The sequence below is a fragment of the Python bivittatus genome, unplaced genomic scaffold (genome assembly GCF_059951505.1).
Source record: "Python bivittatus isolate LINGU-HERP-01145 unplaced genomic scaffold, Pbiv_v1 ctg000330_np1212, whole genome shotgun sequence".
NCBI classification, from domain to species: domain Eukaryota; kingdom Metazoa; phylum Chordata; class Lepidosauria; order Squamata; family Pythonidae; genus Python; species Python bivittatus.
In genome coordinates, this window is record NW_028277058.1 from 14,915,661 (window position 1) to 14,934,314 (window position 18,654).

An 18,654-nucleotide genomic window follows, 5' to 3' on the forward strand; every position below is an offset into this window, starting at 1 on the left:
GAAACAGCGTGAATTACTGCAAAGGTTTGAAGGCAAATAGTAGCATTTAGTTTTAGTACGCCCTGTGTAAATCTTCTGCCATGATCACAGAAGAAGCCCTATTAAGGGATAGCTTACCATGTGAGTAATGCAGCATACAAGTAAGCCTCCTGCTATTTTCATGGAAATTCAGGAGTAGACTTCCTTGCAGAACTATTTGGAAACAGTCTGCATAAGATCAGTTACCTGAAAGTGATCAGGTTATAAAAAAAGAAGCCAGTAACCATAGCAACAGTTCCAGGACAGCATGTATTCAAGAAGTATGAATGCCCTTAATATGAAGTTAAATTCACACACATTTTGGAAGTTAATCTGTTTACTTTTTAGAAGAATTGTGTATAGTTTAAAACAACTTATCTTCAGTTTTAAAGGAGAAAATTGAGCAAAAAGCACATGAGAGGATGCAGTGTCCTATAGTTGAGACACTTGAGCAGTATGCTGGACTTCTTCTAGACAAAATATTTATTTACTAAAGTATTTATTAAATCAGCTGTCCCTAACTTGGCACTCTCCAGTGGTGGTGAAAGTACAACTTCCAGAAACTTCTACCCAGAGGCTGCAGGACACTGGAAGCTGCAGTCCCAATATAACTGGTGTTAAATATGAATTTTTAATCTGCCAGGTTTGGGATTTTGTTTGGGGGTTTGTGTCTATGGGTTCACCCATTGCTCAGCAGTCCTTTCCCTGAGTATTTCACGAGCAGCTAGGCAAGATTGAATGGGATCCTCAATTCAAAGAAATTGGCCACAGCTATTTAGTAGGATTCCACTGACCACCAATTACCTGTACTGTGGTTCACAGATTGTGAAGGGGGCTATCTGTAATACTTCAACTATAGCTAGTCATATCCAATATAAGACATTACTAAATGTATAGATTTTGTTTGCAGATATTTTATATGTTGTATTCCTTTGCTTGTCTTGCCCTGTGATCCTCAGCAAAAGAAAATGGATGGAGGTATGATTATACAGCAGAAAGCCACTTCGACAGTTTCCTGCTAATGTATCCAAAAGGCATATAATTTGTGTTTCTGAGCTGGCAGCATTTTTGCACGTTTCCATTGGTTGCCTATATTTGTTGTATGCATCCTGACTTTTGTTTTGGCATAACATCTTTGATGCTGGAGTATAGCTGTTTTGTTGTTGACAGAAACGTCACTTGAAATCCCCTAGCATAAAACCTGGATTTTCAGAATAATCATAGGGATGACTACTCACCAAAAGTCTCGAGAATTTAGTGAAACTTACTCCCAAGTATGAATGCTGAGGGTTACCTAATTTTGGTACCCCGTTATTTGTGCATGTGGGTGCACATACAAATATTACAGGATGGAATAAAACAGCACTCAGAGTGGCCAATAAGTATGGCCTGGTGAAAGATAATAGTATAGATCTCTAATTGGCTCTTTTTGTGCTTGCAGTATGACTGATTTCAGCTTTAGTATTACCCGTCTTGTTTCCACCAGCTCTATTATCTCAGACTGACACTTCCATTACTCTGAAGGGAGAAAGATGAACGTCACCTGTCAAAGGCTGGTTAATTGTGTTGCTAGATGTATGTTGCCAGGGTGCAGGTTGGACATTTATGAACATAACTGCTTCCTCTGATGTCCGCCATCCTTCAACGATCGATACAGCTCTTACAGTAAGCGCATAATTGAGTGAAGGCACTTACCATGGAGGGGGCTGAAGATGAAACTATTGTGTGAGCTTCATTGTCCATACATTTGCCACAAATGAGCTAGTATTTGCTCTATATTATGTGTTGTGTTGTGGAAATGGAAACTAATGTGCCACTTCCATTTGTTTTCCAGATAAATGGCCAAGATGTCCAGAATCGGGAAGAGGCAGTGGCAATGCTTTCCCATGATGAATGCAAGAAAATTGTATTGCTTGTAGCAAGACCAGAGATGCAGGTTAGAATAAATGGATGCATTGGGAAAGGATGATCTTCATCAGTGAACATATATTCACTGTCATACATAAAGGATGGACAGCATAAAAATAACAATATAGCAGATTGGGTCAAAACAATGAAAATGATAATACAATGTCTTCTGCCATTTGTGTCTAGTGGTATAAACAAAGTTAATGAGAATGCAGTTGTTATTCTACATGCTGAGTAGTCTTTAAAACCCTATATATCTGCACATATGTCGTTGATTATCTTATACTAATAATACACTCAAACAAAAACAAAGAAACATGATGAAATTGCTTATGTATAGGAAGAAATTTCTTCATGGACATAAAATGGTACAGATTTGGGTTGTGTATTTGCAGACGCAAACACATGTCTATAGCATGTAGCAAACCATTATATCTGGATTTCAAGATTTAGTCTGGATACATATATGCTGAAGATCTATGGCAGGTTGTAGGTTTTCTTTTGCTTTGCTTTGTTTTTGTATCTGTCCAGTAAAATGATTCCATATAAAAATGGTTCATATTTGTGAAAACAGAAGTGCAGAGCAGACTAATAAAAATTTTAAAATGTGGAAGAAAAATACTAGCTGTGCTTCCTTTTGTATTTCTTTTTATATCCTTCAGTAATGCTAAAAAAAAAAAGGCATTCCATTGACACTACTGTATCCATCTATTACTGGTTTAGGCAAAGCTGTTTATATTGCCATTTGCTTCTCATGTTATTGATCTGATATTTTTCAGAGCTGGTAACTCTGCAGAGTCCCTATAAATTACACTGAGTAAATGTAATTCAGTGTCACCTGAAATCCTTCCTTGACTATAGCAGTAATACAGAATCATAGTCTGAAGCATATATTTCCTTTATAGTCTTACACCTTCTAAATGGCCCCAAAAGAATAAGCTGTATGTTAGGGTAGAAGAAAGCAATTCACTTCAGGTTTATATAGTTTGGATGTGGGACTTGTAGGCTTAGATGACTTTCTGGAACTATAAATGGCTTGCTGAAACATTCTGCCTATAGGGACTTAAGGAGGTTTATATCAGTGATGAATCTCTCTTTCTGGATACAGTTGTACAACAAACAATGGCTACCTGAGGCTACCATTAGTCTGTTCTGGCCCCTCTTACACAGTTGAAGTGGTCAAAAGTTAACAGGAAATATTTGATTCCAATTTGCAACTGTTGTCTAGACACTACTGACTCTTGAATTTTTTGATAAACTGAGGAAATTGTTAAGAAAAATATGGCGCATTCAGGCATGGATTAGATCCACCCTAGTTCTGCCTTAGTCACATGAAAGTAAGAGTTAAGTTAACCTTGCCTAATCTATCATGTTGACTTCAGTGAGACTACAGTATGACTCCTGTCAAAATTCAACCCATTATGCATTGTGGCTAATCAGGCTCTGAATTGGAGCTGTAGTAACATGAAAATTGTGCCAAAAACTATACTTGTTTCTATAATCAGGATCTGTAAGGTCATGACATTTATGGCTGATCCAAACAGCACTGGTATCTCAGAACTATTAGTTCTTTGAAGTATATCTGATTATGATTTCTTAGTTCAGTAATACCATTGTGACGAGAAGCAGCATCTGGAAGAACGTAGTGTGTATTAGAAAATGCATCACACATATATATCCACGGTGCTATTCTTTTTTGGAACAAGCAATTTTATCTATAGTGCATAAAAGGAGTAAAAAAATAATTATAAAACTAGTAAAATACACAGGAGCACATGATGAAATAACAAAATATGTGAAAATTCTGATAAAAATAAAATTAATCCAAAAGGGGTCATAATGCATGCTTAACAGTTCATAACGTCTTCAGAGGCTTCATAGGTTCCCATTCTTCATCTGGTTGTCACTAATTTTGAAGAACTGGTGTATTTCAGTAATATTCCAAAATGCTTTCTGTTCCTCAACTTACCAGATGTATTGCTGGAGGAAGGGAACCCAACATATTGTCATAGCACTCAGATCTCTGGTGCCTTGGGACATTCAGTTAAAGTAAATCCTGTTGGTATTTCACTTATATGATTAAGCCAAGCAACATGACTTGTCCTTGTGTATAAATCTGCAGCATTAAGCTTGCAGGAACATATAAGGGCCATAATAATACCATGAGAAACATGCAGAATTTGTACATTCACCTGCTGAAAAGTAATATTTACAATAGAATATAAATGTTTCCCTTAAAATATCTTCATCTTAAAATATCTGTCTTTCCAGACTATTGATAAAAAGAATGTTGACAGTGATACTTCTATATCCCATGGTTATGACAAGCATTATTGAGCATTATTTTACCCCACTTACTCTAGAAAAATGTATATTCATATGAACATGACATTTATATATGGAGAACGTTCTTTGGGTAGCCCAAAATAAGCCTTATTCTGGTTATGCAAGTTGGTTTTCAAAACATATTACTTTCCTACTTTTTACTCAAGCATCTCCAAGGAAGAGCTGAAAAACAAAACATGCCTTAAAGGCACCTTGTCAGTCAATTATTCTTGTGTTGTTGTAGATCCTGTTACTGGAAGTTTACCTGAGAAATCAATAAGACAAATGTGATTGAAACACACAAAGAGGATTCAGTTGAGGTTCAGGCAGTGAGTCACAGCCTTGAGTTGGTGGTGGTTAATCAAGAAGAATACAGTTGTCTCATAGCCATATTTTAATATCCTTTAATTCTTTAAAAAAAAAACTGCTATTCCTAGAAATAAAGAATGTAACAGTTTAAGGATTTTGCAGGTATTTCCTGTGTAGATTTTGAAAGGAAATGTTTTGTATATGCTCTCCCCCTTATTGTGAGAGAGAATCATTGCTATCAATTCAGCAAGGAAAAAAGTCTCCAGCCATTTTTGGGTGATCAATTTAGTTTGCCTTTTGGAGAGGCAAACTCCAAGACCAAAGAAAGTTATTATTATAATAAGAATTAGACACTTCTGCCATTTGGATTTACTACTGAAATAATGCACTACTGTATTTTTTACAGTTGGAAGAAGGGTGGCTGGATGATGAAAGGAATGAATTCTTAGAGGAGTTAAACTTGGAAATGTTGGAAGAACAGCATGATGAAGCAGTGCAATACACAGGCAATGAAGTGGAGCAGGTAGGTTTGATGTAAGATGTCAAAATATATGCTTTTAATAAACAAAGAATGAAATTACAAATTCAAATGAGAACATTGCACTGAAGTATCTCAACCAGTAACAATAAGAGGCAGTAGAAATATTAGAGGGAGAAGATTAGAAGCCACGCATGTTGGTATTCCTAATTCTTTCTGATTTCTCAACAAGTTAATTTTGATTATGTTTTTCTTTTCTTCTGAACTAATATTCCAGAATAAAGGTAATGTTTTTCTTCAAGTCACGTTAAAGAAATTTCATGAACACCTCCATGTAGTTTTCATGGTAACAGGTACAAATGTGGTTTGCCACTGCTACCTTCTGAGATGCTTTTTAACTTCCCTGTCTCCTTTGCAAGTATTAATCTGGTCCAATTAATACTTGCTTAGAATTTTAAGATCAGCCATTATTATTATTATTATTATTATTATTATTATTATTATTATTATTATTTATTAAATGTATATGTTTTGGCTTATATGAGCATTCAAGGTGGCTTGCAACAATGAAATATAATACCATTAGATTAAGATGGTAGGAAATTAATCTCAGGAGACAGAATACACAATTACTGCATAAAAGATGGGTTATGTTTTATCCATTCCCTTCTTCCCTCAGAAGAAGGGAATGGATAAAACATAACCCATCTTTTCTCTGTTATTAGATATTTTTATTTCTTTTATATAGTAACTGCACATTCCATGTCTTGTGATCTTAAACAGCATCTTTCCTGATAGGTTTGTGTGCTTTTTTGAAACAATGATAGTTTAAAAACCAGCTTTCTTTCCACATATGAATGTATGTGCATCAAGGCAAAATGTCCTTCACAATCTAAGCAGGTTTCAGCTGGTCAGACCTACGTCCATCCTGCAGAAGGAAGAAAAAAGTAATAGTGGCTGCTTGGCAAAGAACATCTTGTCACCATAAGCTGTATAAATTCCAGCTACTTGTTCACATCCCTAAGACTTGGGAAAAACTTAGTGATACCTGCTACTTGATAGGCAGAAGCGAAAGGATGACACCATGGAAGACCAAGGTAAAAGTTGGAAAGGGAAGTGAAAAATTAATTCGGACTCCACCTACATATAGGGCTGTTTCATTTGCCACTTTATAGATCTAAATGAGATTTCATTGTAAGAGCCTTTTGGGCTATAAAATAGAGCATAAGATTCTAATGTATCTATGGTGCTAAAGAAAGGAAGAGATCACAACCTGAGCACCCAGGGACCCAAGTCACCCTCCAAAGCAGTGTTTCTCAAACTTGGTAGCTTTCAGATGTATGGACTTCAACTTCCAGAATTCCCCAGCCAGCAGCTGGCTGGGGAATTCTGGGAGTTGGAGTCCACACATCTGAAAGCTGGCAAGGTTGAGATACACTGCTCCAAAGTCTTCACTACAGCCTAGTACAGTACAGAAAGTTATAATTAAATGCAATGTTTAATATGACTGTCAACATAATATATATTTTTAAAAGAAACACAAAGTAAATGCATGACTGAAGAGATATGAATTGTTTTTAATTTTAATTAAATGAAGTTCTGATTAAATGAAATTAAACTTTGTTTTTGCCCTGGTCCAACTACTTCTTGGAATTTGGCCCCCAGCTTTCCACTCAAACAATCAAGTGCAGTTTCTCTAGCCAGAAAAAGGGTTTACACCTGTGTCATGGAAACTCATAAAAATGACTGTTGGAATCAGAGGCACAGTTTGTATGAATTGTTCATTTTTTTTTCCACATTCTGTCCATATTTTTTTACTTATTGCCAATAATCTATTAAAAGAAATGGAATTAGTGTACAATGCCTCCTGATTCATAACACTGGGACACTGCCTATCTGGAAGCATTCCAACATAAGTAGGTACATGAAATAAAGCAGTTTCCCCGAAATCTGTACATTTTATCAAGATACTCACAGCAAACATATTGTCTAGATCATTTCTCATGAGCCGTAATCCTGCGTGCCTCCAACTAAGGCTTATAATATGGGTTGGTGGGTTGGTTAATTAATTAATTTATATGAAATTATAATTTTGGCTCATAATTAACAATTAATGTGACATGTTCTTCATGAAATTAGTTCAGTTTGAAGAGAGAAAGTAAACAACTGGTTCCACAGTCAGCCCTTTGAAGTAGTCCAGACAAGAAGCACAATCCATGAGGACTATGCCTACCTTTTTCGTAAGGTTACAGTAACATAATCTTGCAAGTCTGAAAGCACTTCTCCCCTCTGTTATCTTTACTTTCCAGAAAACCAGGGAGGGTCCCTCCTGAGATTGAGATGGCTTCCCATACCCCTTTTCCTTATGTGGGCTGAGATACCTTTTGTACAACATTTGTCTAGGCTGCAGCTCTTGTCTTCCAATTCATTCTCACATACCATTACACACACTGAGAAATGATTCTTACCATACAATGTTATTCTGCCATACTCATGTAAATGCATGCTAGTTAGTTTTAGCTAGATTTAAAATGAATTAGGTTCAATTAATTTTAAATTCTGCTTTTCTGTCTGTTTCCATTGCACACTTTATTCCCATTATTCTAGTGTAATTTACTTACAATACCTTATTTTAAAAAAAAAATCTTTAAACCAATCTCTAATGTCGGCTATATAGTTTGTGTTTCTGAGAGAATTCAGAAAAGCTCTATCTTTCACAGCATGTAAAGGATAACCATAGAGTCTAGATTATGATGAATTCCAGTAATGGCTGTAACAACCAAGAAAAAATTCATTTAGTCTGTACTGCATTATATGAAGTGTGGACTTGTGCAATATGGAACATACCTGCTTTAATCTATGCACTGCCTGCCTCCAGTGTATCAATTTCATGGTCAAGCTGTCCTATGATTAGAGTTTTGTTAGAATTTATGCATCAGATTCTTATGGATTGTTCCACTGAATGGTATATATGAAAGGCATACTTTGGAAATGAAGAAAGAACCTAGTTTAAACTACATGACAATGGTAACTTCATGAGCTATGCAGCACCCACATTATTTAACGCTAAACTTACAGAAAATAGTTTCACTGAGCATATGCAAAGTGTCTACCCCACAATGTAGCACTGCCTAGGAGAGAGGCTGTGAGTTAAAGACAAACTTACATTTTCATTTTCAAGTTAGTAACTTTAAGACCCAGACTTGCTTGCTGAAATGGGAGTACATGAGAAATGCCTTTACATATCAGAAAAAATGGATAATTAGGCTAGAGTATTAGCTTAAAAGACTGACAGATACCCATAAAGCTGTCAGTAGATTCACTGCTAACTCAATGCAGAGGCTCAGAAACGTCAGGTAGACACTTCTGTTAACTTCTTTTATTTCATTTTTTAATTTAGTTTATACTCCAATACACTTTAATTATATTTATTCTAACTGATGTGACCTATTGGCATCAATTTCTTCTAACAACTGTGCATAAAAGACCAACTGGTGGGCTTCTGCTCTTGAAGGTAATAATAAGGCTTTGTTGTACGTCCCTAATTCTACCTTCCAGTTCCCTGCATGTCTATCAGTGTCTGTCTCAATAGAGAAAATAGCAATTACTAATAAAGCAGATTCATAGAATTTTGTTCCCTGTTACCAGTATGCTTCATTTTTTTCTCATCACATTTTATTATTACTAGCCATTATGCTTAATTATATAATTATAGCTTTTAAAGGAAAAACCACATTTGCCTGGTCCTGTGCACACTTAGATTTATTGTAAATAAGGCTACATGCACTTCGGATAATAATTGTGTAAGGAAAATAGAACAAAACGCCTTCAACATCAATATCATTGAAAAAGAAAAAGAATCGCGTCAGTGCTCCGGTAGCTAATGGTCTTTGCATTAGAAGTGCAATAAATAAATCCAATTAATGATGGGTGCACTCGATCTACCAAAGTGCTTGACATAGTGCCCAGAATAGATAGCCATTTTGATTTTATTATCTTAAAGACTAGAATTTAACTATACATTTTCCAAGGCAACATTCAATGATCCACCTATATTGTAAAATCCCTTTGCACGTGTTTTCAAAACAGGGAGTGTTCATTTTCTTCAGTGTTATTAGGTGATCAGAAGTCAAAAACAATGAATAACATTAGCTGGACCAACAACCATCAGTGACAAATTGTCCTCTACAAATCTACCAGACAAGCTATGCTGTTAGCTTCTCAACCTATGACACTCAGTTCAGTTTTAGAAAGGTAATGTCCACACTGTACTGCTATTACATTTAGCATTTAAATTAAAGCTTCTTTTCACGAAAGGTAAGTTCTGTCTGAGTTTCTACTGTTACTCTACCCTTGCAAACACAAATATTTGTTATAATATGCAAAACTGCACTTTAGGGTTCCTACTACCATTGCACTTTATTGTTGATGGCATTTCTAATAGGGCTCTGCAACTTAAAAAACTAGGTTGAGTACTTCAGACCTTGAATAAATGCAACACCTCTCTGCTGTTCATTAAAGCAGCTTTTGTGTATGTGTGTTTTTCTGATTTCCTTGTGAGTCTGCCAAAAAAAAAGTATGGCTGCTTTAGGAGTCCCATCACACCTTTTTCAGCTGAACTAAAAGCCTGAAAAAAGAGGGGCTGGTTTAATGATTAACAGAAAAGTGCTGAGCTCATGTGAAGTCAGAAGTGCTTATTCCAAATAATTTTCAATTCCTAGTATAATTTGAACTCCAGTAGTAACCCTTACAGCAATACACAAGGTTCAATTTCTATACGATGATCTTTTGCTCGGATGAAAACCATCTTAATTTTTTTGCATATTTACAAATGCTTATGCAAATTCCTGCACAAGCAATATCAAAAGTGGCAAATTCAGAACACGAACTTGCATCCAGCTGCTCATCTAAGTGTCTCCATTCTTTTAGTTTTCAGTGAGATGTGTATTCTCAATGTACATTTTTACATTCCTTTAGAGAGCAGCCAGTCAAAGACATATACTTGTCCACTGCTATAATGCATACCATTTTCTACAACTGCTTCTTCAAAAGAAAAAAACAAAATGCCAAATACTCCCAAGTTTGGTTTTTAAATTTTCCGTTAGATATGCCCTACAACAAACCAGTATGAATCTAACAGAATATATACACAGCAGAGGTATAACCAAATTTAAGCAAGAATGGTTCCCATACATACAATACATCACACAGCATGGCAAATACAATTGCTTACAGTCTGGCTTTTAAAGAGGGTTAAATGTCTACAATATGATAAATTAGCAGATGTACAAAAAGGGGGAAGTTATAAACCCAAAAGTTCTTTTTCTTTTTTCTATTTTTAATAATTTTTTGTATTTTAATCTTTCTGTGTAATGTTAACTAATAGTTATTTGGTAGGAGAGCCTTTTCTGCCATGACACCTGCCCTCTGGAGCATCAACCCTCCAGAGCTGAGGTTGGCCCCAGTGCTGCTCGTCTTCCATGGTGCCTTGAAGACCTGGCTCTATGCTTGAGCCTGGGGCCCTGGGTGTGTGTGACGGGGCGCATTTCCTGGCTGCATTGATGGCTTTTTTATGATTCTCTGGCTGCTACGTGCTTTATTTCTTGTTTAATTTGTATTTGTACACATGTGTATTTGTTTTAATGTTGTGAGCCACCCAGAGTCATGTACTGATATAAGTAGCTATATAAATCAATAGAATAATAATTGATGATGGTAATAATAATACATGTATTCATGGCTTGTTGTATTTTTTTAGATTGTTGGTCTTGTACTGTAAAGAAATAAAAGAAGCCATAAGTAAGAAAGGATCCAGTTCCCTTGGATCCATGTTTAATAGTATTTCCACATTGTGCATTGCCATGTTGACTTGCAAAAGCACAGAGTTTTCTCTCATAGCTGTTAAGAGATAACATTGTAAGCTGTGATCTGTAGTAACAATGAGTCCATTGATCTTACAGCCGAAGAAACATGAAGAAGAAGATGGCACCACAGACACTGCTACCTCATCATCCAATAATAATGAAAAGGATAGTGGAGTGGGCCCCACAGATGAGAGCCAGCGCAATGATGAGAGCTCAGAGCAAGAAAATCCCCCTGAGAAGCAGAAGAATGAAGCCCTACAGACCCAGCAGGAACTCGGAGAGACTCCAGACACTTTGGAAGGCCCTGAGCTCCAATGCAACCAAACCCTAACGTCTGAGGAATATATTGAAACGGATTTTGTTGGTAACCCGGAAGAGGACTGTGAAAGGTTTCACCAGCTGTTGGAGCTCAAGTGTAAGATCCGAACTCATGGAGAATATGATTTATATTATTCAAGTAGTACCATAGAGTGTAACCGAAGGCAGAAAGATGCGGTTGAGCATGAACTACAGCTGCTCAATGAGGAATTGAGGAGCATTGAGCGTGAGTGTCAGAACATTATGCAGGCCCATCAGCTTCCAAAAGTAAGAGAGCAGTATGAGGATATCTGGACATTGCATGATAGCACACTCAGGAACTATAACACCGCTATAGATCTTCAAGGAGAAAAACTGGGTGAGATAATAGAACATCCAGAGAAATCTGACAAAGACAGTTCCAGTGCTTACAATACAGCAGAAAGCTGTAGAAGCACTCCATTGAATTTAGAGCGCTCTCCTGACAGTTCTCTTCAACGAATGGTTAGCATTACCAATAGAAAAAATCTCAGGAGTACCATTGTGGCAAACCAGTTGTCGTCAAGGCACAGTCGCCGGGAGGCAGCTCCAAACAAAACCAAAGTTTCTGAACAAAACACTTCAGTTGAGGAAAAGGAAATAGTTTCAGAAAGCAGCAAACCAACCGAGCAGGAAAAACAGAGCCCTGAGCACATTCCTTACCTGTCCCCATATCATAGCTCTTCATACAGGTATGGAAATATACCTGCCCATGCTAAGCGTTATCAAAGCTATATGCAGCTGATTCAACAGAGATCTGCAGTGGAATATGCCCAAAGTCAGCTTAGCCTAGTGAACATGTGCAAAGAGTCCCAAAAGTGTACAGAGCCCAAAATGGAATGGAAAGTGAAAATAAGGAGTGATGGGACAAGGTATATCACAAAGAGACCAGTAAGAGACAGAATCCTGAAGGAACGTGCCTTAAAGATTAAAGAGGAGCGCAGCGGAATGACAACAGATGATGATACAATGAGCGAAATGAAGATGGGTCGTTACTGGAGCAAAGAGGAGCGGAAGCAACATCTGGTGAGAGCCAAGGAGCAGAGAAGACGTCGGGAATTCATGATGCGTAGCCGGTTGGAGTCTCTCAAAGAGAACCCTCAAAGTGGCAGCGAGGCCAAAAAGGAAATTAACATAATTGAACTCAGTCACAAAAAGATGATGAAAAAGAGGAACAAGAAGATCTTGGACAACTGGATGACTATCCAGGAACTTATGACACATGGTGCTAAATCTCCAGATGACACAAGTGTGCACAATGCTTTTTTATCTGTTACTACTGTATGAATATGGTAGTATTTATCTATGTTCAATGATTATGATATTATGGGAAAAGCGTGCTACCACTTTCGGTAGAGTATATTGCCTCGTTCAAGGTGGCATTTTTATATATTTTGTGACTGCTTATATTTTGACCTTTTTTGTAAGCAAATTGTTTGGTAATTTTACATTTGCTTTTCATACAATAGTATTTTCTTTAACAGTAATTTTACAACCTTTCTTTACTCTGCAATATTTATGTAATATTCATTTCTATTTAAAAACAAAAATCAAAAGAAAAAAATTGAAAGGAAGGAACTATTACTTTCATATGCAATTTTAAGTAGTGGATGTTAAGAACTGACTCTTTTCCTCTTAATTTTCTTTTATAATACTTTATTAAAACAATGATGCCAAAATGAAACACTTTATATCTTATTTTTGCTTATTGGCAATTTAATTTTTTAAACATTCTATGTTCACGAATGATATGCCACAACTTTTCATGAAATTTAATAACATTTTGTCTAACAGCACATTGTACAGTTCATTTAATTTTAAAATTGCAGTGGTCTTTGTCAATGTAAAGTGTTGGTGAGGAATTCCCTGTGGTATGTAATGGCATTGGTTGTGTAGCTAGATAATATGTAGTATTTGTGAAGATCAAAGAAAAAATAAATTATTTCATATCTTTAAGAAAAATGATCAAGGGCTGCTTTGAGTTTAATTTTCATTCCTCTTACAGACATGTTTAAAATATTTAAGATGTGAACTTATTTATATATTATATATGTTCACATTAATACTTTCCAATCTGAATCTGTAATAATTCAGTATGACTACCGAGTACCTTTATGTGGATTCAGGTAGCAACAGCAACAATAAACTTTTATGATCTTTCTCCAAAATTCTCTGTGCATTTTGCCCATTTATCTTCAGCACTGTTAGTATATTTAAGACTTTCCAATTATCTTTAATAGTTCTGGCCATTATTTTCATTTTAAAAATTTTAAGGATATTATTGTTAATCTTGGGGACTCTTACTAAGATTGGAAAGAATATAACAATGTTTGAACCGATAAATATCCAATTAGGCATATAATTCCTTATGCAACAAAATAATATTTTGGTTGAAAAAAAATAGTGTATAGAAGGAATAATGAACCAGTTCCTTGCCTTGTCTTTCCTAGCACCAACCCACATTGTTCTTTCAGTCATCTGGGGTGAAGAATCTGATGAATTGTAGGAGAATAATTTCCCTTCCCCATTCCTCCTCCAGCAAGAATTTCAGGAGCTACTGTGGATACAATCCATAATTTTATATTTTATAAATAATCATAATCGTAACAATTGATTACATGGATGAAGTCCTTGGCTTATATGCCTGGGAGTAGTCATGTTTTACTCACTGTGGCTTGCTTCTGAATAGGTACTACACTGTAGAAGTAATATATTGGGCATTGGGTATATAAGGTATTTTTTTCATTTTGTATGTGGATAGAAACATGTAGACTTACACTGAAATATTTGTTTGTTTCCTGCATCAGCTTTCCTGTTTTAAAAATTAGCATCGTGATAATTCAGGAGGAGAAACCAGCATATAATTTGAAAATGAAGCGTAGATCCTATCAATCTTTTTAGATTACAACCAAAGATAATGCTCTGAGCCCCGATAGGTTTATTTTTATTCTTATAGACACAATATTTCCTGTAGTTTATCCCATGCTCCAATGGGATAAATGTTGGTAAAATTACCAAAATTTAAAACGCCCTGTTCTGATGTTTGAACAATTTTTTACAGTTAAAATCTATTGCTAAATATATTGATGTGTCATATACTAGACAATGTACACTGAGATATGTGTAGATTACATAATTTAAGGATTATTTTTAAAGGCATGTCTAAAAATATTGACAGTGATAAAAAAAGTCAAGAACATTCATCAAAGAATGGGACTGATTGGAGTCTTCAATGTAGACTCCAAAGCAAACGTATGGTTTTCTGTGATGAATAAAACGGTTTTCTAAAATTGAATAGGGGAAGTAGTAAAGTATACACGATAATGTAATATTGCTGTCATGATGAGCAATCAGGAAGCACTTAGAAAATCAAGACATATCTGTAGCAAACTTTATTACATAACATGACACCTAGTCTTATAATGTTAGTGTTAACAATTATAATGCACCATCATTTCTCAATATGTAATTGAGAAATATTTTGGAAAGTAGCATATATTTTCCAGTTCAATAATATTTTTTTTCACTTCCTGTATTCAGTTTCAGAGAACACTTTTATTTTTCTTTATAAAATCACTAGTAACATGAAATGCGTCATGCCTGGATTTTCTTTTAACAGATTTTCATGCTAAAAGTGCTACAAGTACTACGTACAACATTACAAATTAACACTGGTTGCTGGACATGGGGCAGAATTCCTTTCAAACAAACTGAATAAGACGTCATTCTCTGATTTATTGTTATATATTTCTAATATCTTTGATTGAAGCCAAATGGCAATATAATATTGAAGCTGTATTTTTATTGCTTGATATACAGAAAGTGAGAAGAAAAGAAAAAAACTACAAAGATAAAAAAGGAAAGAACAAAAGCACATTTTGTTACATGCAGGAAATCTAATGTTTAAACACATCATTAAATCTTAACCACATAAATTAATATGAAACAGTCTGTCCATTACATCGATCAAGAGCTTGTTCATAAAGAAAAATCAAACATATATTGATGATCCAAGATGATAAACCTGAAATTGCACTGTCTTTCCATTACTGAAGAGTAATATTTTTTGCTGCCTCATGCTCAATAAATCCATAATTCATATAGTGATAAATTTCATATTTTTAGAATATAGTAGTTCTAAAGTATGATCTTTGTTAATACCATATTAACAAACTTAAACCAAATCAGAGCAATAGTCAAACAAGCCCATATCTTGTGAATAAATTGCCCCAATCTTTTTTAAACATTCTTTGAGGTATTCTGTAAACCTGAAAAGGCATGTATTCTTGAATTTATCTCATCATTACTTAAGAATCATTACATGTTTCATTTTCTTTACAACCCTTAGTCATTGATTTGTTAATATAGGACAATCTTATTCCAGGGTTTTTGCAAACAACTAATATTCACCTTAATTGTTTGCTTAAAAATTACTGTAGAGTTAGAATCTCTAACCCAACAGAGTTTAGTCCCGAACATGTTCCAATGTTGTTGTTAGTTGCTGTCAAGTTGGTATCAATTCAGGGAAACTCTGTGGACCGTTGTCCTGAGCTAATTGTTGCTAGAATAGCTAGCACCTGTGGCTACGGTATCAATTCATCACACTGCCAGTTCTTTTGCATTTTCCTTCAGCCTTGCCAAGCATTATATCTTTCTCTTTGCATGATATGTCGAAAAAGGAAAATCATAATCTAGGTTTTCTTCACACGGTCCTGCTTCTGTGATGATTTGTTCTGCATGTAGGTTAAACAGATATGGGGATATTATGCAGCTTTGTTGTATGCCTTTACCAATTTTAACTATTCTTTTTCTCCTTGTTCTGTTGAGACTGTTGCTTCTTGAGCAACTTAATGACTGTGAGTTAGAATGATCAGGTGTTCTGATATACCCATGCTTCTTAATGTGGCCAAGAATTTTCATGAGTTATGCAGTCAAAGGGCGTGTTGTGTCAATTAAACCCATGTAAATATCCTTTTGGTATTCTTCTGTCTTTTCAAGGGCCCATTGCTTGTTCCTCACCGTTTCCTTAACCCTGCTTGCACTTTAGGCAGTCCTTGCTCCAGGTATGATTTTAGTCTGAATGATCTAGGGTGAAATCTTGCTTGTATGTGGAATTGGGGCAATTGTGCAATAACTTCCACAGTCAGTTTGGTCCCCATTCTTCAGCATTTGCATGAATATTGATCCTGTCCAGTTAGTTGCCCATGATATTGTCTTCTAAATGTCCTGGCAAAGCCTTGTGAATATTGTAACAGTTGCATCTGATTGCTATAGTACTTCAATGCATATATTCCAAATGTGGAAAGTAAGGAATTTTTAAAACCACACCACGATATCTTTGCTGCAATCCAGAGGGTTGTTCCTCCCATAAAATATTTTTAATATCATATCAATATAAATTCAAGTTGGCATCGGAATACATCTTCCCTATGTTCCTATGAATAAAGCTCATCTTCAGAGGGTCAGCTCTGGGTGTGAAGAGAGGCTATCAGTTTAGCCTCCAATTTTGGTTGCCCTTCATAGTAAGGCACACTTGACACCATCGTGATTAGCTTTTCACTTCCAGGCAGAGACATCTTTATTCTCCCAGGCCTTATAATAATTATGCAGCTGTTATATTTTTACCTTTTTATTCCTTCATTTACGCTGTTATTGTTTTACCATTCTCTTGCTTATTTTATATTACACCATGTTAAATTCATGGTTTTGTTTTAATTTCATGTCTTAAATATTAAATACTTATTGCAAACCACTTTTTCTAAGTAGGAGATAGTGTGCAAATATTTTAAACAAATGACTAAATAGAATTGAGCTGCTCCCATGTTGGGGAAGCCAAGAATTATGCATGCTACCATCCAGGTCCCCTTGTAAGAGAAGTGGTGGGTGGCTGCACCTCAAGGTGCTATCTCAGGTGATAGGGAAAAGCAGATGATTCACCTCAGGATAGGATACATAGCTCTGCCACCTTGGGAGTCATCCAAAAGGTAGAGTACAGGATATTTGTCTGAATGTGGGCTAAGCAAAGAGTGGATAACTACCGATGCTGCACCACTCCTTCATAGCTATGGCCAACAATATGGCAGCCATCCATATCTAAGAAAGTTATTGTGCTTCTATTTACCCTTTTTCTCACCTCCACCTCCATGCCATTGGGAACAGTAATGGAACAGTCTTAGACAAATATCAGGATAAAACAGCAATGTTCTAAGATGAGTGACTTTTAAATAATGGAATTAAAATAGTGAAGGGGGGGATTATGTATGACTTTGAAAAATATTGTTTGTTGTTGGCTTGGTTTGGGTTTTTCGGAGAAGAGCATTCTATAGGGTGCTGAAACTCATAGTGAATCTCTGTGGCTTGGAAAGCCACAGCAAGAAAAGGGCTTTGCTTATGGACTTCCAACACACGTCTGGTTGTCGATTGTGGGAAGCAAGATGCTGGAGAAAGGCTCTTCAGTTCTGTTCATATCCTTATAACCTGTTTGTATCTAGAAACATTATGTTGCAGTACAAAGTCATGAATTCATATAATCCAGCAGATTCCAGCATAGACATTTTTAGCAGTCTTTTGTATTTCATCATTTGCTCGTTTTTTAACATTATTTGTGTAAAATCTGTGATTGATCCATCCGCAACGGATTCTAAGGATGTGTCTTTGTGAAAAATTGTAAATTGAAGTACCATGATGAAACAAATCTTGTCATTTTTTTCATAGTTACTCACTGACAAATAGTTGGTAATGCAGTGAAATATAGCCACATGCTATAGTTGGTGGGGTGGGGGGTGGGGGGAAGTATTTCTGAAACATAGCAAAGAAGTGCATTTCTAAGAATCAGTTGCTTTGGATGTAGGGACATCCGCAGGGTGTGGTCAAAAAAGTAAAGAACAAATGTTGCACATAAAAAAACAGACAGAATTTTGATTGCACCACTGCGGCCACCCTCTTGACTTTTTTTTTTTTCCCCTAACCCTGCAGAATACCCTGTTTGCATTAATTGCAGAGGTTCTCATTTGATGGGATATTTTTCCTTCCTTTGAATGATGTTATGGATAGAAAGCTAATACATCCAACTTAAATTCTTCAATAACAGCTGCCAATATAAAACTCAGAAGATAGCAGGGCCGTGCATGTTGCCATTCCCCTTACTCCAAGTTCCATGCATTCATGCAGGAAGTCTGAAAGGGAGCGGTATTTGTGTTCATTTCAATGCAATTGCAATGCCAGTGCAATCTGGAACCCCTTCAGACAGCCCCTCCTGAACATGTGCAGTTTGTCAAGAGTGCGGAGGTGGGCCAAAGGCATAGCCCCATTTTCTCTCCAGTTTTGTAGAGCTCTCTGCATATACAGGTGAATCAACCTTTGTTCAAACCAAACAACGTGTGGGCCAGCTGTACTTCCCCTAGGAGACATTTCCAA

The 18,654-nt window shown here is 36.0% G+C and overlaps 1 protein-coding gene across 1 annotated transcript in view; it reads left to right on the forward strand.

Annotated features, from left to right (window-relative positions):
- Positions 1 to 12,525, forward strand: part of PDZRN4 (PDZ domain containing ring finger 4) — a 115,021-nt gene extending 102,496 nt beyond the window's left edge. The window contains exons 6-8 of the mRNA XM_088141531.1: positions 1,853 to 1,954; positions 4,967 to 5,083; positions 10,999 to 12,525. Coding sequence (XP_087997657.1) covers positions 1,853 to 1,954; positions 4,967 to 5,083; positions 10,999 to 12,525 — 1,746 coding nt within the window. The remainder of the gene's footprint in view (positions 1 to 1,852; positions 1,955 to 4,966; positions 5,084 to 10,998) is intronic.
- Positions 12,526 to 18,654: the final 6,129 nt, after the last annotated feature.